The sequence below is a fragment of the Carettochelys insculpta genome, chromosome 8 (genome assembly GCF_033958435.1).
Source record: "Carettochelys insculpta isolate YL-2023 chromosome 8, ASM3395843v1, whole genome shotgun sequence".
NCBI lineage: Eukaryota > Metazoa > Chordata > Testudines > Carettochelyidae > Carettochelys > Carettochelys insculpta.
Genome location: NC_134144.1, coordinates 30525359 through 30543264, shown reverse-complemented (window position 1 = coordinate 30543264; position 17906 = coordinate 30525359). Strand labels below are relative to the sequence as shown.

At 42.7% G+C, this 17906-nt stretch overlaps 1 protein-coding gene across 1 annotated transcript in view; it reads right to left on the bottom strand.

Annotated features, from left to right (window-relative positions):
* Positions 1-5034: 5034 nt before the first annotated feature.
* Positions 5035-17906, bottom strand: part of CCDC141 (coiled-coil domain containing 141) — a 211086-nt gene continuing 198214 nt past the window's right edge. The window contains 5 exon segments of the mRNA XM_075001976.1: positions 5035-5361; positions 14547-14607; positions 14610-14711; positions 14805-14934; positions 15031-15185. Of these exon segments, the coding sequence (XP_074858077.1) occupies positions 5232-5361; positions 14547-14607; positions 14610-14711; positions 14805-14934; positions 15031-15185 (578 nt within the window). The 3' untranslated portion in view covers positions 5035-5231.

The following is a 17906-nucleotide window of genomic DNA, read 5'->3' as shown; positions in this document are numbered from 1 at the left end:
GGGGGGTTAAGCCAGGAGGGGGTGGTTTGGGGCTGTGGGGAGGTTTAATCCTGGGCATGGCTTGGGGCTGTGGGGAGGTTTAAGCCTGTGGGTGGAGGTGGTGCAGTTTGGGGCTGCAAGGGGTTAAGGCTAGAGGGAGAGGGGACAGAGGGTGGTTTGGAGCTTCATGTGGGGGCAGGGATTAAGCCTGGGACTTGTGTTACTTTCTACAATATGAAATATTAGTTGAACAACGATGCCTGAAAAATGCGCATGTGGAGACAATTAGATCCACCCGTTATTGCAAAACGACTTGTTTGATGCTGGGGATGGGGAGGGCAGTTTGGGGCTATTTTGTGTTCAGTCCCCTGCAACATGTAAAACATTGCCATGTGGTTCCCAGGGAGAAAAGCTTGGACACCCCAATCTTGCCTTTAGTTTATCTTTCTGATTTAAAAAGGTCATTTTATGGTCATTTTTGCTCCACAAGGGTAAGAGGAAAGAAGCAGAAGTAATTGCGATAATTAATATATAATTACATTGATGCAGAGTCCACCTCACAGTTTTGGAAAATGGGCATCATACCCCGTTTTGTGAGCCTATGGTCTAGATAAAAAGGTTGTCGAACTGCACTGATTTATTGTCTTACCATGAGGCTGGCCTTGACTGAAGTTAGGATTTATATGGGGCAAATCCATTTGGCCTTCATGTGTGATACCCAAAAGAAACCTATGGAACTGTAAGGAGTTTAAAAATTAGTGCCAAATGAGTGAATCAAATTTACTCTAAAACATATTATATAAAACATAAAACATTAACAGGTGGTATGATCTAGAGACTAAAGCCCTGTTTGTGTTACTAGTCTTCTAACCTTTATCACTGAACACTAGAGCTCTGCTAATCAGACTTTTTTTTATACTGTATTGGGAAAGTGATATTTCCCGGCTTCAGCCCTGAAAATGGCAAAACTGCTCCTCTTCGCTCCTCTCCCTACAAACTTTCCAAAAATATATTTTCCTGGACTGGAAACAAGTGAAATGAAATTTCAGCCTGAACGACAAGTAACTGAGAAAGGTGCAATGATATCTGAGCAACCTTATCATCATAATACTGTAAACTCTCGAAATGTGTGATTTTGACTTGCACTTAACTCACATTAACAGAGGTTAAGCGCAATTCAAAATACCACTCCCCCCGGCCCTGGCTCAACTCCCCTGGCCCCACCTCACCCCAGTTCAACACCACCCCCAGACTCCACTCACCACCCACAAATGGCTCCAGCTCACCCCCAACCCCCATGCCCAGCTCTAGCTCTGGTTCTGGCTCACATCCCCTTCTGCGTGCGGCTCCGGGCAATCACCCCCATCCCACCATGGTTCAAACCCCCCATGTGTGTCTCCAGTTCAGCCTGGCTCACTACCCAAGCACGGCTCTGGCTCATCACCCTCACATGTGGCTCTAGCTCAACACCCCCCCCCACAACACAGCTCCAGCTCAACTCCACCCCCAGCCCTCCTGCAGCCCTAACCCACTCAGGCTCAACCCTCTCCAGCTGCCCTCCCCTCAGCCCCAGGACTTACCTTCCAAAAGGAGCTCCACATGCTCCTGCTGCTTCCCCGGCTGCAGAAGGTGTGCTCTGCTGGGGAAAAATGCCACCACCGACTTACGTGAGATTCAAGTAATGCAAGGGTGCCTGGGAATGCAACCCTCTTGTAAATTGAGGCATTACTGTACCTCTAATGAAATGTGTCATTAGCCAGATGGACGGCTTGGAAGGTTTGCACGCCATTACACAACCATTTGTGAAAGCAAAGTTCCACACTAACCAGCCTCACGCCTCTTAATGAAGCCTGGAAATATGACTAAGAGGATGATAGGAACATGGAAAGAATACACAGACTACTCCGTTCTTCTCCACTGATAGCATCTGCTAGGTGTCATCCATTGAATGATGTGGTCTCTAATCTTAAAGCTGAAAAGTTGATGATACTGTCTGGTACTTTATAAGATGGAGGGATAAGATAAGCAAGAACTGAGGCTTGTGTGTGCTTGTTTGCATGCACGTGCAAGAGAGAGAGAGAGACAGAGACACAGACAGACAGAAAACAGGGAGATAGTTTCCATAATCTACAACATCTTTTCCCTCTTTAATCTCTAGGATTGTGAGAATGATTTAGGTGATCTGATCAGAAAAGCGAGTATGTAAACAAAAGATGCCTTCGTAATGGATCTGTTCCCTGGATGCATTCGTGGTCATATCTATTTGCTTTGCTAACAAAGACAAATCATAGCAAAGTACGTTGGATTCTGTTTCACATATTACCTCTCAAATTGTTAAAATTTAACAATGGATTATTTTAATTAATAAATCACGATGTGTAAGCCAGAAAAGGACTAGGAGGAAAAATAAAACAAGCCCAAAAAAGCAGAAACACTGCTTGACTTTCAAATTCCATGCTGTGTCTGCAGGACTGGAAGCTAAAAAACAAAAAAACAAAACCAACAACCCACTGCTTTTGTATGAGCAAGTTGGCTGTGGAATGAGACAACGGACATAATACCTCACAATGTCATGTTCACAGAATGACTTTTTCAGAGACTCAGTTATCCTGTAATTTCTAATACCACTTCTATAAACAAACCAGCTTATAAGAGATATTAATGGAACTAAAGTCTTTATCAATTTTAATTTTAGTCTGTGTGAGAGACTGTAATTAAATAGCCCATATTCCAGTTCTCTAGGTTCACAGGCTATTAAAAACAAAATTACCACCACTGGTCTTTAAACCACTGTTGATACCTGTGTGGATAAGATATACAAGTGAAATATTTATTGACTGAAGATAATTATAAGTGACTCAGAGCATATAGGTTTTTGTCTCCCTTCAATTTTAGATTGAGACACAGCTGCTAATGTGTTGCTTGGGCTCCTGTTCCACATGGGGGAAATTCACCCTCCCCCCAACACAGGGCCAGAGCAAAGTCTTAAACAGTGGGATTGAAGTGGGGCATAAGCCCTGCACTCACCTGGCTGCACAGGACATTCGCTTAAAGCAGGGGTCTCAAATTTCATTGCACCATGACCCCCTTCTGAAAAAAAAAAATGACACCGGGAGGGAGGACTGAAGCTTGAACCCTCCCAAGTCCTGCCACCCCACTTAAGGGAGGCAAAGCACAAGCCCTACCTCTTTTGGAGGGGGCTTTGACCTGGGCAAAAGAGCTCAGGCTTTGGCCACCACAAGTCTTAGGTCAGTCCTTGCAACTCCATTAAACCAGGCTCACAACCCAGTCTGGGGTCCTGACCCACAGTTTGAGAGCCACTGACTTAATAGTGTCAAATTTCCAAAACTCTGCACCACCAACATGCTTTACAAAATGCTCAGAGCACCAGATGTCCTGGCTATTGCAGCATGGTTCTAGTGCAACGGCACTTAATTTGCCCCTTCCCTCCAGCTCCAATCAAGAGGAATGGACTGGAGCTGGTGGAAGAGCCTGATGTCTTCCTGAAGACTGGCAACAACTGTTTGTCTGAGAAGCCAGAGGTGATACATGCCGGGAGGAAGCAGCCAGGGAGAACGTGGAATCGTCCTCCTTAGTGACTGACTCAGCCTGGGAGTGGAGGAAAAACCCTTTAAAATTTGCATCTGGCTGGACACTGGTGGTGGGGAAAGAGGGAAGCAATAAACACCATGGGTGTTTCACTATGCTTAAGCCTTCTGAGCCTTATGTGGGAGAACAAGGAAGAGTGGCAGGTTCTGTGCCCCATTACAGCCATATCACACACACTCATACAGGAATAGATGGCTGTGTTGCACAAACTGTCTGCTGCATGGGGCTTTGGTGGTTCTGAAACAAATTTTCAATGATAAACAGCTATTTTAGATTCTGAAAGTTCGACTGGTTCAACTGCTTCTAAAATTGGTACCAAACCATGGCTTTCATTCTTCCTCTCATACTTCTACTGCAGGTGTGAAGTGGTTTGCAAGATGTCTGATGTCAATTTGGTGGTTGTCTCTTAGAATTCTTTCAGGACAATTGTAGGAGAATCTGCAATCAAAAGGAAATTCAGTTTTCCAGCATATGTGAAAGTGACAGTAGGCCTCTATCACCAAGCACTATAATCAAAGTCTGGCAAACAACATGCATACAGTAATCCCTTGATTTACATGGAGGTTGTGTCCTGGGCAACCAACCTCCACGTAAATCAAATTTTGCGTAAATTGGGCAGGGAGGCTGGGGGAGCAGGGCAACCTTAACGAGTATATTCTAGAGAGTAAAGCTGGAGGAAGTTGGAAGGGGCAGCCACACCGTCCCCAGCTTCTCCCAGCTAGGGGGCACACAGCTGCTTGCACCACGGTTTCTCCCAGTTAGGAGAAACTGCACTGCAGCAGCTGCCTGTGCACCAGGCTCCCCAGTTGAAGGAGCTGGGGCTGGGGCGGTTTCGATTTGCACTTAACTCACGTTAATGCAAGGGTTTACTGTATATGAATACACAGCCTATTAATTTTAAAGGCAGAGATCTTCTTTGTAGCAATTCTCTCTAGCCCCAGACCTCCAGTTGCACGAAATGATTCCCTGTCCATGCACACCCTCCCTAAGAGAGCTACTAGAGACTTTAGAAACTAACCAATCCTCCACTTCAAGTTTTAAGTACATAGTATTAGCTGCACATCAGAGAAAAAATATTTTTTCTATCATTCCCTGACTATGAAAGCTATTAACTCTTTTTTCAGTGAATTCAACTGAAGTCCTCCATCAGCTATGTAAGATGAAAAGGAGGAAGCCTGCGCTTCTCTCATTCAGCTGCTTGCGTACCACCCTTGGTATTTTAATTGTTTTCAATCTTTCTAACAAAATGGATACAAGAAAATTGGCCTAAAACTGTGAAGGACTGTAGCCTTGAAAGGCCCATGAAAAGGTGCTTAAACAAGTAGAGGGGAAATTACTAGTAACACTTAAATACGCACCTCCAAAAAGGTATTTTAAAATCTGTTCTACAGCGAGGCTAAAACAAGTGATGTTGAAACCACAACATGTACGTCAAGTGGATGCTGCTAATCAAGTGACTTTATTAATGAAATACAGAGAAAAATTATAAATTCTAATTACTAGCATGCTCTTGACAGGTATTAATCAAGCAGTGCTCAGAGATTCCCTTTCCTCCCCTCATAATATCAAATCTCCACGAAGATTCACAGCAAGGAATTAGTCCACTGAAACTGGGCATCCTGAAGTCCAATCCATCTTCCATATTAAATTTCCCCTATAATATCCTCTTCAGTATCCAAGAAAAGTATGGAATCATGTTTCAAACTGATTTTATCCTCTTGAAACTCCGCATGTGCAAAATAGGCATTTTGCAGCCAATGTTTATGTTTTAACCTGTGCAAGCAAACAAATTTAAATTAGCATCAGTTACTTTTTAATCTATGTAAATTACAGCACTCTGCATTCACCATTCTGTGGTGACTGATGAAACTGCTCATAAAATATCAAAGATCATGGACAGAAGAACAACACACACCCATCCTTAATAGATTACATCACTGGCTGGCCGAATACATATTATATTACTGGTGAAGAGTAACATGTGATAGTGCAATACACAAAAGTAGAAGAGCAGCCACAATAAAATTTCCCCTTCTGCTTCTTTTTAATAAAAATGGAGGTGTTTTTGTGAAATATCATCTATTAAAAAAACGTCCATACAAAAGCATGGACCTTTGCTTATTCACGTGGATTTGACCAAGAGCGCCTAGGATATGTCTACACTGGGAAATAAAATCGAATTTATTAAAATTGACTTTTTAACATGAGATTTTATAAAGTCAAAGATGAGTGTCTGAAACTGCTCACAAAGTCAATTTAATGTCCCCATCAGATTGCCTAACTTCCACTGTGTCAGCAGTGCATTGTGGGCTCCTTTCCCACAGTTCCTGCAGACCCATTGCATTTTGGGATTATATGCCAGTGTCTTGCCGGGAAAAAAAGTTGTCACAAGTGGTTGTGGGCTCCTGATGTCATCACCACATATTGCATTTCCCTCTCTTCCTGCTTCCTTCTGAAAAGAAATGGACAAGAGAATTTTTGCACCACTTTTACACTGACTGCCACCAGCCACTATGAAGAATAACATGGATCTGGAGACACTTCAATGTTTGGTGCAGTGTTTTGTGATGACTTCCCAGACTGTGATGCAGTACATTCTGAACTTAATGCCCATGGAGAATGAGTTGATTGATGCGGGGTGCACTGACAGACATCAAGATCTGGAGAGTTGGAACGCGGATGTGTTGGCAGCACTGGAGTCCCAGTACACCATGGAGTGCAGGCTCTGCACCTGCGAAAACAGCTCAGACTGGTGAGATCACATCATTTTTCAGTCAAGGGACAATCAGCAGTGACTGCATAACTTCTGCATGCATCAGGCCATTTTCATGGAACTTTGTGAAGTGCTGTCTCCCGCCCTGAAGTGCAGTGATACCAGAATGAGACCAGCTTTGACAGTTAAGAAGCGTGTGGTAATTGCTCTGTAGAAGTTCGCAATGCCAGACAGCAATTTGGAATAGGCAAATCTACAGTGGGGGCTGTTGTCACCCAGGTTGCCATGGCAATTGCACGGCAAACCTTCTCCTGTGAAAGACGATGACTCTGGGGAATGTGCAGGACATAGTGGACAGACTGATGCCATGGAGTTCCATAACCACAGTGGGGCCAGAGATTGAACGCACACCCCCATCCTGACACTGGACCACCAAGCCTCAGAGTACATTAACTGCACGGAGAACTTCTCTGTCTTTTTCAGGCACTGGTGGATCACAAAGCTCATTTCACCAAAATCAACATGGGGTGGTCGGGAAGAGCGCACAATGCACCAATCACTAGGAATTCTGGTCTGTTTAGAAAGCTTCAAGGTGCTACTTTCTTCCCAGACCAGAAAACCACCATTGGGGACATGGAAATGCCCACAGTTATTCTTGCTGACCCTGCTTACCCCTTGTTTCCTTGGCTCATGAAGCCATATACAGGCACCCAGGACCACAATAGAGAGCTCTTCAATTACAGGCTGAGCCACGGCACAATGGTGGTAGATAGAATGTGCCTTTGGCTGTTCTGACCAGCTTAGAGCTCAGTGAAAAAAACACTACCCTTTTTGTTGGGGCCTACTGTATTCTTCATAACATTTGTGAGGCGAAGACGGACAACTTCATGCCAGCATGGGGGGGCAGAGTTTTCTTTTTGAAAGACTGCTTCCATGACCTCTGTCTGCCCGTTCAGAACTGAGGCATGCATTTTAGTCTGATTGTCCACTATGGTTCTCCTTTAAACTCTCAGTTTCTCTTTTTTTTTCCTGCCACTTCAAAACAATCTGCCTGATTTCCTGACATGTATTCCTTCTACGTATTTGAATCCCTCAGGACAGGAGGACTGGGACCTTGAGTCCCCTGACTCCTGCTTCCAAGGTTGTTTCCTGCATAAAAAAGAGAAAAAAGAAATATTAAGGGCATTAGCTACAGCAACATTTTTTATCTTTCATCAGCAAAATGAGCATACTGACAGAATGAATGGCTGTCTGTGTCTATGGACAAACATACAGCAGTAGCAAGGTCACCCTGTGGACTCTTAAGGCTGAAGAATACATGATTCCAAGCAGAACGATTCAAGCTCTTCTGCAGCTGACACTTACCTTGAACACAATGGTAAGCTGTCTTCAGTTCACAGGAGAAAAATAGGGAGGTTTAGGTTGGACATTAGGAAAAAGTTCCTTACTGTCAAGGTGGTCAAACACTGGAATAAATTGCCAAGGGAGGTTGTGGAATCTCCATCTCTGGAGATATTTAAGAACAGGTTAGACAGATGTCTATCAGGGATGGTTTAGACAGTACTTGGTCCTGCAATGAGGGCAGGGGGCTGGACTCGATGACTTCTCAATGTCCCTTCCAGTCCCAGTATTCTATGATTCTATGAAACTTCCCACATGTTTCAGCTTGCCAAAGGAGCCATCAGCCTCCTCAGAATAAGAAAAAGGGATAAGGAAAGACTGCTTGTTCTTTCCAGGTATGATGCCGGAAAATTTGCAAGAATGTCCTGTGGGGCCATTATTCCAGATTACAGGAGGTCTTCATTATAAGATGCTTCACTATAAGTTGTTTCACATATAAGTCATCAATTAATTCAGGAAAGCAGATTCATTATAATTAAAATCATCATATGATCTGCACTTATGCTGTTTATGGGCCAAGGAACAACAAGCCAGGAACATAGCGGAGCTTCATGGTGGCCGGGCGGCAGGTGCTGTAGAGCAGGGGCCCTGGAAGTGAGCCCTGAAGTCATAGGGGAGACCAGTGGGGAGCTGCAGGGAGCTGAGAGGAGTCGGGGAGGAGCTGGCAGGTAACCAGGGGAGTGGCAGGGACAGGCAGGGAGCTGCGGAGAGCTGTTGGGGAGCTGCAGAGACAGGTGGGGAGCTGGCAGGGAGCTGCAGGGACAGGTGGGGAGCTGTTGGGAAAATGTGGGGAGCCAGCAGGGAGCCATGGGGATAGGTGGAGAGGCAGGGAGCCAACAAGCTGTGGGGAGGTGGCGGGCAGACAACAGGGAGGTGGCAGGAGACTGGCAGGGAGCCGGTGAGTAGCTGGCTAATCTTTTTCTATCTATCTATCTTATTTATTTACTATTATCTATCTATTTATTTATTCTATTTATTTCTATTCTATTGCTGCTTATTTTTTTGTGGGTTACAGGAACATTAAATGTACCACACGTGTGAACTGTATGTGTTGGGAACATATCTCAAGCGAATTAAATTATTCCTTATAGATATTAATTCCCCTTTATAAGTCATTTCACTATAAGTTGCATTATTTAGGAATGTAACCTGGATTTATAATGCGGACCACCTGTACTTCCTGGTGGCTTGGTGTGATAAGGTGTGGAAGCAGGAACAAATCAGGTCTCCCCAAAAGCTCATGAGAATCCAAAAGGGGTTGTCTAAGCCCATCAATGAATGTCCAAACAGGATCAGAGCTCCATCACCAGATATATTAAAAAGCTGTTCAAAGGGAAATGGGCATAAATCCATCCCCCCATGATTGTACCACACTATTATCAGTAGAAGCAGCAGCACACTCACCAGAAATGCCCTCTCCAGCATCCCAATTTGGCTCTGAAGCCTCCTTCTGGGATGAGGGGATGGGCTCCAACTTGAGAAACGTCCTGGCTGATAGGATCAGTTCCCGCATTTGGCTGCACCCCGCTGTTATCCACCTCTTCCTCATCAACCACCTCAGATTCCACTTCATTATCCTGCCAAGCAACACTGTTTACTGAAGAGTCCATGTGTCTCCTGGGGGAAGAGCTTGCATCTATCCCCAGAATAGCATGAAGTGCATCATAATAGTGGCATTTCTAAGGAGACGCCTCAGACTGACCATTAGCTTCTTTGCTCTTTTGGTAACTTTGCCTCAGGTCGTTGATTTTACTGCAGCACTGATAAGCACCCCTGGTGTATCACTTCAAAATCACGTCTTGGGATATCTTCACAGAAATATCAGCATTCTTTTGCTGGTTTCGAGCTGCAGAAAGATAGCTCCCCCACCCCCCGCAGCAATGAGGTCCAGGATCTCCTGATTGCTCCATGCTGGTGCTCTTTTGCGACCTTGGGAACTCTTGTCTGCTAGGTGTGCTGCAGAGCTGTGCTACTGACATGTACTCACCATGTTGTCCAGACAGGAAAGGAAATTCATTTAAAATTCCTGGGCTGATTACCACTGCTTCCTCTCACCTACCCTACTTCCTGCTCACCTGGACAGCAGCAAAAGTGATATGATGACCAGAAAGGACACCTTGAGGGGCACTGTTGCATAGCTTCGGAGGCTAATAAAATCTATTTTAATAACGCCGTTGTCTGCACTTGCACAGGTCGACACTGAAAAATCGATTTTTAGGAGTTACTCCTGTTGAATTCGGCAGTACAAAAGTCAGTCTTAGAGGCCCTTAAAATTGACCTATTGAGCACTGTGGTAAAGACTGCTGGTTTATAAAATCGACCTAAGACCCTTAAATTCGATTTAATCCCCTAGTGGAGATCTGGCCCTAGGGAGAAAGGGTTTTTGAAGAAATTTTAGAACAGTTTTGCCATATGTTTTAGTTCTCTTTCCTGTGTTATGCATTGATCTGAATCAAAGCTTATGTCTCAGCGGAGACCGGAAGAGATTGAAGATCCAGCATTTTTGTATGCTCCTCAAAATGCCATAGAAGATCTCATAGATGATGTAAAAAAAACCCTGACATTTATTCCTTCAAGAAAGATCTTCAATCGAAATGAAGGAGCAAAAAAATCATAAAAACAATGACAATTCTGGAAGCAAATAAACAATGATGTGACCAATATAAATCTCAAGTAGAAACTAAAGGCTAGTTAGTAGCACATTGGCTGTCCTACAGACTCTCAACCACTTTCATAGGAAACAGGAACAGTCATTTGTTCCTTGCTAGCAAAAACTAGGAGATATTGAATAATCCTATATGGAAATAATCATAAATCCCTTAACCTGGGAAACTAATGTGAGAGGCTGTTTTAATTCAGTAAGATACACAAACAACCTAACTTTCACAGAGTTGTAACATGCTTCATTAAAAGAACAAATCAGGTATTTTCAATTTTTTTTATTTTGATAGAAAATGGAGCTTGTGGAAAAAATAAAGAATATCCACAGGAAAAATTTTACTTTGGAAAACTGAACGAAAATTCTTTGGCATCAGGAAATAAAATCAAAACAAAATATTTAAATTTCAAGTCAAGCTGATCCAAATCAAATAATTTTGGTTGCTGAACTAAGCCAGAATATTTTCTTTTCTACCATTTCTTCATTAATTTGTGTCAATGTTAGCTTACACTAAAGCGATGTGGAGTCCTGTGGCACCTTAAAGACTAACAAATTTACTTGGGTATAAGCTTTCATGGGCAAAGATCCACTTCATTAATTCCATCTCATTAAGTGGATCTTTGCCCATAAAACTTTATGCCCAAATAAAACTGTGGGTATTTCAAGGTGCCCCGGGACTCCTCATTTTAATCAATACAGACTAACACGGCTATCCCTCTGATAATTTAGCTTCCACTGTGCCTCACGCTTTTATTTCCCATAGGGGCTTGGTGCCACAGCTAAGTGATCGGACCCACAATACACCATGATCTTGTCTCAATGTTATATTATGAAAGTCCAACAGCCTTCATGTGTCGTTTTATAAATTTCAAAAAAACTTGGTCAAATTTTTAGGACATGTTCCATTAAAATTTTAGTATTTTGATTTCTCATTCTGATTTGGGCTGAAAACAAACATCAAAATACCAAAATTTCTCACTGGATGGAAATTCCATATTCTCTCAGCTCTCCTTTTTAGATACATCTTCATGAAATCATAATATTCATTAGCATGAGTGCTGCCTTCTATCATTCCCCAGCTGCCTGTTTCACCTGCTTCGACCAGCTTGACAGTTGTAGTCACTACCAACTTTGGCTACATTCTGCCTTCAAAAACATAACACACACAAATTGCATTACTTTACTGGGGATGGTGCACATATCTAAAGCATGGTCTGACTCCTAACACAGCAGTGAATGCTGTAGAGCCAGTGAAAATGCTTTGGATCATCATAATGTGGTATGTAGCCTTTTGTGAGGGCTTTCAATTTTTATAGAACTTTTGTGAAGAATTTGCAAAGCTTTTCTTAAATCTCACATTCCAAATCACTTTAAGTTGAACATGTTCATACAACTAGCAGCAATCACTGTGAACACAACAATATTTTTCGGGCCAGCACTAAACTGATCTTGTCTGTCAGCCAGATTCGATTAGCAATGCTTGCAGCATGGGGGTGTGTCTGATCCTGTATGGAGCTAATATTTTGATAAAATACTAACCTTTCTGGCATAAGACATAGGCTTATAAAGTAGGACATTATTTTTGTCCATTTTAATGTTACAGTAAGTGCTAATACCACAGGGAAAAGCTGACTGCTGTCTCCTGGCAATCTGGCGACATCACTGGTGACAATGAAGAATTTTAATCACTCCTCTATGCTGTCATGCTTCATTTCACAGGTTCGTTTTGGTGAAAACTCTTCATTCTGGTGACACCTTGGTCACTACACATATAGGCATAGGACTTAGAGGAACTCAATGAGGTACCAGGATGGTAAAGGAGGCCTCATGTGTGGCATCCTCTGTTATGTTTAAGAATTGTCTTGTGCTCTTGGTAAGCTATCTTGAGCCTTTTTCCGTAACACACCACTGATTTTATTTAGTGCCAATCCTGTGGCCACTTCACTTCCAAAATCCTGTAACTGTTTGGCACTGGTTAGTAGTGCCTCCTTTTGCAATAATGGTGTTGATCCCTTGCTTCAGCTATAAAGTAAATCCTCGTTTTATGCAGCTTCACACTATGTGAAACTTGCTTTAATGCAAGTTACACACAATGTGAAGCTGCTCTGCTGTCAGCCTGCCTAGCTTCCCACAGCTGCAGGCAGCAAGGCAGGCTAAGAGCTAGGCACTGCTCTGGTAAAGTAGCAGGAAGGCTTTTAGCCTGCCTAGCTGCAGGCTGCTGCAGGCAGCCAGGTGGGTTAAAACCCCCGTCCCTCTGCTTCCCAGAGCAGCACTGCTTGACAGCTGCACCGGTTCACCCCCCCTTAAATCCCCCACCATTAAACCCCTGGTGGCTCAACTCCCCCAACTCCCCTGCCCCTGTGGCTCCAGCTCACCCCACCCCACGCACCCCAGCCGCGTGCCCCAACCCCCCTGCATGCCCTGGCCCTGACCTCCCCCACACCTGGCCCCAGCTCACTACCCCCAGAACCACACATGGGGCTCCAGTAGCACGATCATATATCTCTATTCCAAATGCAGGACAGGGAGCTATGGGGAGGAGAGGCCGCTCCTCCCAGCTGCACCAAGCCCCAGGGAGCTGCCCCCCTTCATCCCAGGGACGCAGCAGCCATTTGCACTTCCCTCCAGAGGCCTGGGGAAGCAGCAGCTGTTGGCACTCCCTGCCCGGAGCCCCGGAAAAGCGGCAGCCGTGGGCACTCCCCGCCCAGAGCCCTGGGGAAACGGCGGCCTCAGATGCCCCCCACCCCACTCCCAGGGCCCCAACCCACCATCCAAGCCCTCCCCGACTTATGCAAAATTCAAGGTATGCAAGGGTTGCATGGAACACAACTCTCGCACACCCCAAGGGATTACTGTACTAGCACATAACAGAAGCTTAGCTGAATTTCCACAGGCTAAATGTGCATTATATGAAGAAGTATGTCCTTTGGTTTGTTTTAAGCCTGCAGCAGATTAACTGCATTGGATGACCCCTAGTTCTTGTGTTATGTGAAGTGATAAATACCACTTCCTCATTCACTTTCTCCATACCATTCATGATCTTACAGACTCCTATCATAACCCTCCTCAATTGTTTCCTTCCTAAGCTGTTCCAGACTTGGAATCTTTTGTTCTCCTCCTCTGTCCCTCCTGGACCTCTATCAGAGATGACCAGTGACCGCTGCGGAGGGGAGGGCACTTGGCTTCAGCAATGAAAATCTGAAGAGACACATGACCTCTCCAAGGCAACACAACACCACATGCCCTTCCCTGTTGCCCAAGAACTTCCTGTAAATTCTAATATTTTTTTAGATGGAATGACCAGAACTTCATGTGGTATTCAACATGTGGGTTTACTAATAGATTTGTATAGCGGCATTATGATATTTTTCTGTCAGATTAGCTGTCCATTTCTAATGGTTCATAACACTTAACTTTTTTTGACTGCTGTTGCATATTGAGTAGATGTTTTCAGAGAACCATCCACAATAACTCGAAGACATTTCTTGAGTGCTAACAGGTATATTACACCCAATCATGATGTATGAATAGCTGAGTTTACATATTCCAGTGTGCATTACTTTACATTTATCAACACTGAATTTCATTTGCCCAATCACTGAGTTTTGCAAGATCCTTTTGTAACAGTTCAGTCTGCTCTGGACTTAACTATCTTGAATAATTTTGTATCGTTTGCAAACTTTGACTCTCACTGTTCACCCCCTTTTTCCAAATCATTTATGAACACAATATTCATAAATGATATTTATAGAGACAAGGTGGGTGAGGCATTATCTTTTACTGAACCAACTGACACAAGCTTTCAAGCCAGACTGACCTGAATAAGAGATGTGTGTAGCTTTAAAGCTTGTCTCTTAGCAACATCAGCTGGTCCAATAAAGGTAACAACCCCTCCTGTATCTGTCTAATATCCTGAAAATGACAAAGGCTACAGCAACTCCACATACAAATTCACTTACAAATATGCTCTAAGTAAATTAGTATAAGATTTTATAAATTGCATATGGATCTATGATATTTTCGGATGGAAAATTAAATGCTGAAGATAAACATTTCATGACTCACTTAGATTGCACAAAAGTGAGCAATTAAGACAGCAGGGTCCTGTGCACGCTTCATAAATGAAGCTCTGTAAAGCTACTACAGTGTATTACAAGACAGTATTCAGAGTAAATTTGAAGTTACCTCACTGACAGATGTTTTGCCATTGGTCTTTCACCTTTCACACGATATGTGCCCTGACCTTGCCTTCTTCAGCTGTTGTGACACTCGTTTTTTCTGAAAAATATCCATGTTCCTGTTTTGATTTTGTCTCAATTAGAGCAGGAATTTCTAGTTTTTTATTCTTCTCTGGAACAAAATGTATATGTCGGTCAGAACAGGAACAACGTTCTCTTTAATTATACTAATATGCATTGAACGAGGGGGCGAGGGGGGAGTTACCTGTAACTCTAATGAAAGCTGAACAGGATGCTTCCCCAACCTCATTGCTGGCAACACAGTTGTATTTCCCAGTATCAGCAAGGATTACATTTTTTTTCAAAAGATGGTAAGAGTCTCCTAATTTCTCAATCTGTAAAACAATAAGATATGTGCAGACTATTAGCAGCACACAGAACAATATACTAGTTCCCTCCCCAAAGAACTTTTTAAAAAAGTTCATACATACACTTATGTCTCCGGCTACAACTCTGATGTCATCTTTAGTCCAAACAACATTTGGTCTGGGTGTTCCATGTATAGTGCAATGCAGAATTAAATCTTCCCCTTCTTGTAGAGTTGTATGTCCAAATTTCTGTATGAAGTTTGGTTTTTTTTCTTGTACTGGGGAAAAAAGCGTATACTCTATTTGAAATGGCACACACATACAAAAAAATCCTTCTGCTTCCATACTATTTGATTGTTGCCTAGAGAAAAAAATCACATTTAGTGTTAAATCTCAGGAGGACTAGTTTACACAGAAGTAGAGGACAGGCATCTTTGAAATTAGATTCCTTCTATCTAGCTTCTGGCCTGTGTGGTGTTGAGTGGGAATGGTGAAAATTTCTTTGGCACATAGGGTGGCAAGAATTAATAACTCCATGCATCAATATTAATTTCAAGCATTAGATAATCATATTCTTTTTATGAGTAACAGATACATTTGTGGTGGACTACCTTATTATAGTAAATAGTAAAACATTTCCAACAGATGTTTAAGCAACAATGTCAAGACTGGCAAACTTCTGAGCTATGTTTATTGTTGTTACGCATAACTCTCTGCTTTGCTTTGCTAACCTGTTCCATCCTTCCAGGTTAGCAGTTTAGCAAAACGCACAATAATCCTACTCTGCAAAAGGGTTAATTAAATTTATGCAAAGGCTAAAGGAAGGAATAGGATTACGCACAACTTAATTTACCACTTAAGCCCCAAGTGAAAAACTAAGGGAGGTTACTATAAACTCTAGGATTTTTAGAGCAGCCCCAACACTTATATCATATCCAGCTTTTCCTGCACATCATATATGTTATCTTTTCCTCCTCCACTTTTTCATGAGGTATCATGGCATATATACTTATTAAGAACAAAACAAGGCAAACCACACAGTATGCATATATCTCATTGTGAGCGTAAATTCTTAAGCACATACAAGCCCCTCCTATAATAGAGCTGTTAGTGTTTAGTAACCTTACGTCAAATACTTCAGTGATTTAAATTTATCAAACTCAGGGACTCAATTATATCAGCAGAGTCAGACCCACAATACATCATCAGGCTATTCCTTAAGAGCCTGCAACAACACTAACATATCCTTAGGTCCCATACAAGTTTCTGGTGTGTCAAGGGCTGGGCGGGCAAGGAGTGAGAGCAAGTGAGAGACAGGGACAGTCCTGAGCCTTTGCTATCTCCTGAGTAGCACAAAGAGTATAATTAACTAGTGCCAGAAACCAAAGAAGCGCTCTCAGCAGCTCAGGCTGCCCCTGCACAAACTGTGGGTCTGTGAGAGGCATAACGATTGAAGTGAACCAAGTCCACCCCCTTACTGCTGGCTGTAACTTTAAGGTACAAATAAGAGGTAGCTGATGTGTGTGCAACAGAGGAAGAAGTGTATCTGACAAGAGCAAGTTTATACCCTCAGACAGTGCTCTTATATCAATGACTACGAAGTTAGAGCATATCCAATGTTTCTGTGTAGCTGAAAGCAGAGGTAGTTTTAGAATGAAAAGCTCTTTACAGTCAACTACTAAATATTGTCAGTGGGAATGCTAAGGAGAAAGGGGCCTAAATAGTTTCCAATGACCCTATCTCATCCATCAGCAAAGGCCTAGTTAAACTACAAGCAGACACAAGCAAAACAATTTATTTCAAATTAAATCACCACTGGGGAAAAATAGGATTGGCCATGGGAAAAGTTAAATATACTGAAGGTTTTGATTTCCTCTGACCTGATTCGGCAATCTCCTTGGAAATGTGAAGAAAATTATGCAAACAGGAAGTATTTTAATTGAGAAAAAGATTTTAAGTTTCAAAATGTTCCATGTGAGCAACCCCCCACAGATTTTTTTTTTATAATTTTTTGCTAACACCTTTAGTTTCAATAAAAAAGTTTTGAATGAAAAATTTCAACCTGCTCCAATACCAAATACACTAACTCTCCTCATATTTTTTGACGTCCGTCTTTTAATCTGTATTTCCTACTTCACAGGAATCAATCCTGTGGCAGCAGCTTCTCTCCATGAAGAACAAGAAAGGTTTCTGGCAGCATGGATGAGATGCTCTCCCCCTCTATTTTGTGTTTCTGCTACTTCTCTTTTTCACCTTTCTCATTTTCTTTTCCTCTTGTTGTCTCTCCTCTATAACCTCCCCATATCCTATTCCCTCCCATTTTGTTTCTCTCTTGCCTTTATCTATTGGTTCTTCATCCCGTCATTTTGGATCATCCATGTGTACTGTATTGTGACCACTTGGTGGTCCTGCAAAGTAATAAGCCCCACAAGGAAAAAAATTAGTGTGTTCAGACTGGGCTTGTAGCCCCTGAAGCTATGCTAATTCCTGAAAATGATACATGGGGAAACCTCTCTTGGTCTCAAATAAACTGATGCATCAAAGTATCACAGTGGATTTCTAAGGCACCAATTGCAAAATAGCTTCACTGACCACCACAAATGCCTGCGAACTCCTAAGCAATGGCTGTGTTGAAGTAGGATGATTTATGCGATATCAATGGTGGCAAAAAAGTTCTTTGATAAAAACTGAACACTCAAGGAAGCTGTTTGTCTTTGCCACCATTGTGTATCTAAGTTACAGGAAGGGCCTACACCTTTTAAATTATTTTAAAAAAAATTAAGGAAGTTCCCAGTCAGCATGGTTTGAGCAGACACTGTGCTAGTTTACAGAATGACATGACTATAAAGTTAAGAGACCATATACCATAAGTGAATCAAGTGCATGAGCCTAAGGTTTGTGTCCCAGCAGAAAATATTAAAATGGGTGTCTGACTCTGTTTTCTGTGACTGTGGCTAATTATCACCATTAAGAACACCACCCTTTTAACAGAAGTTTCA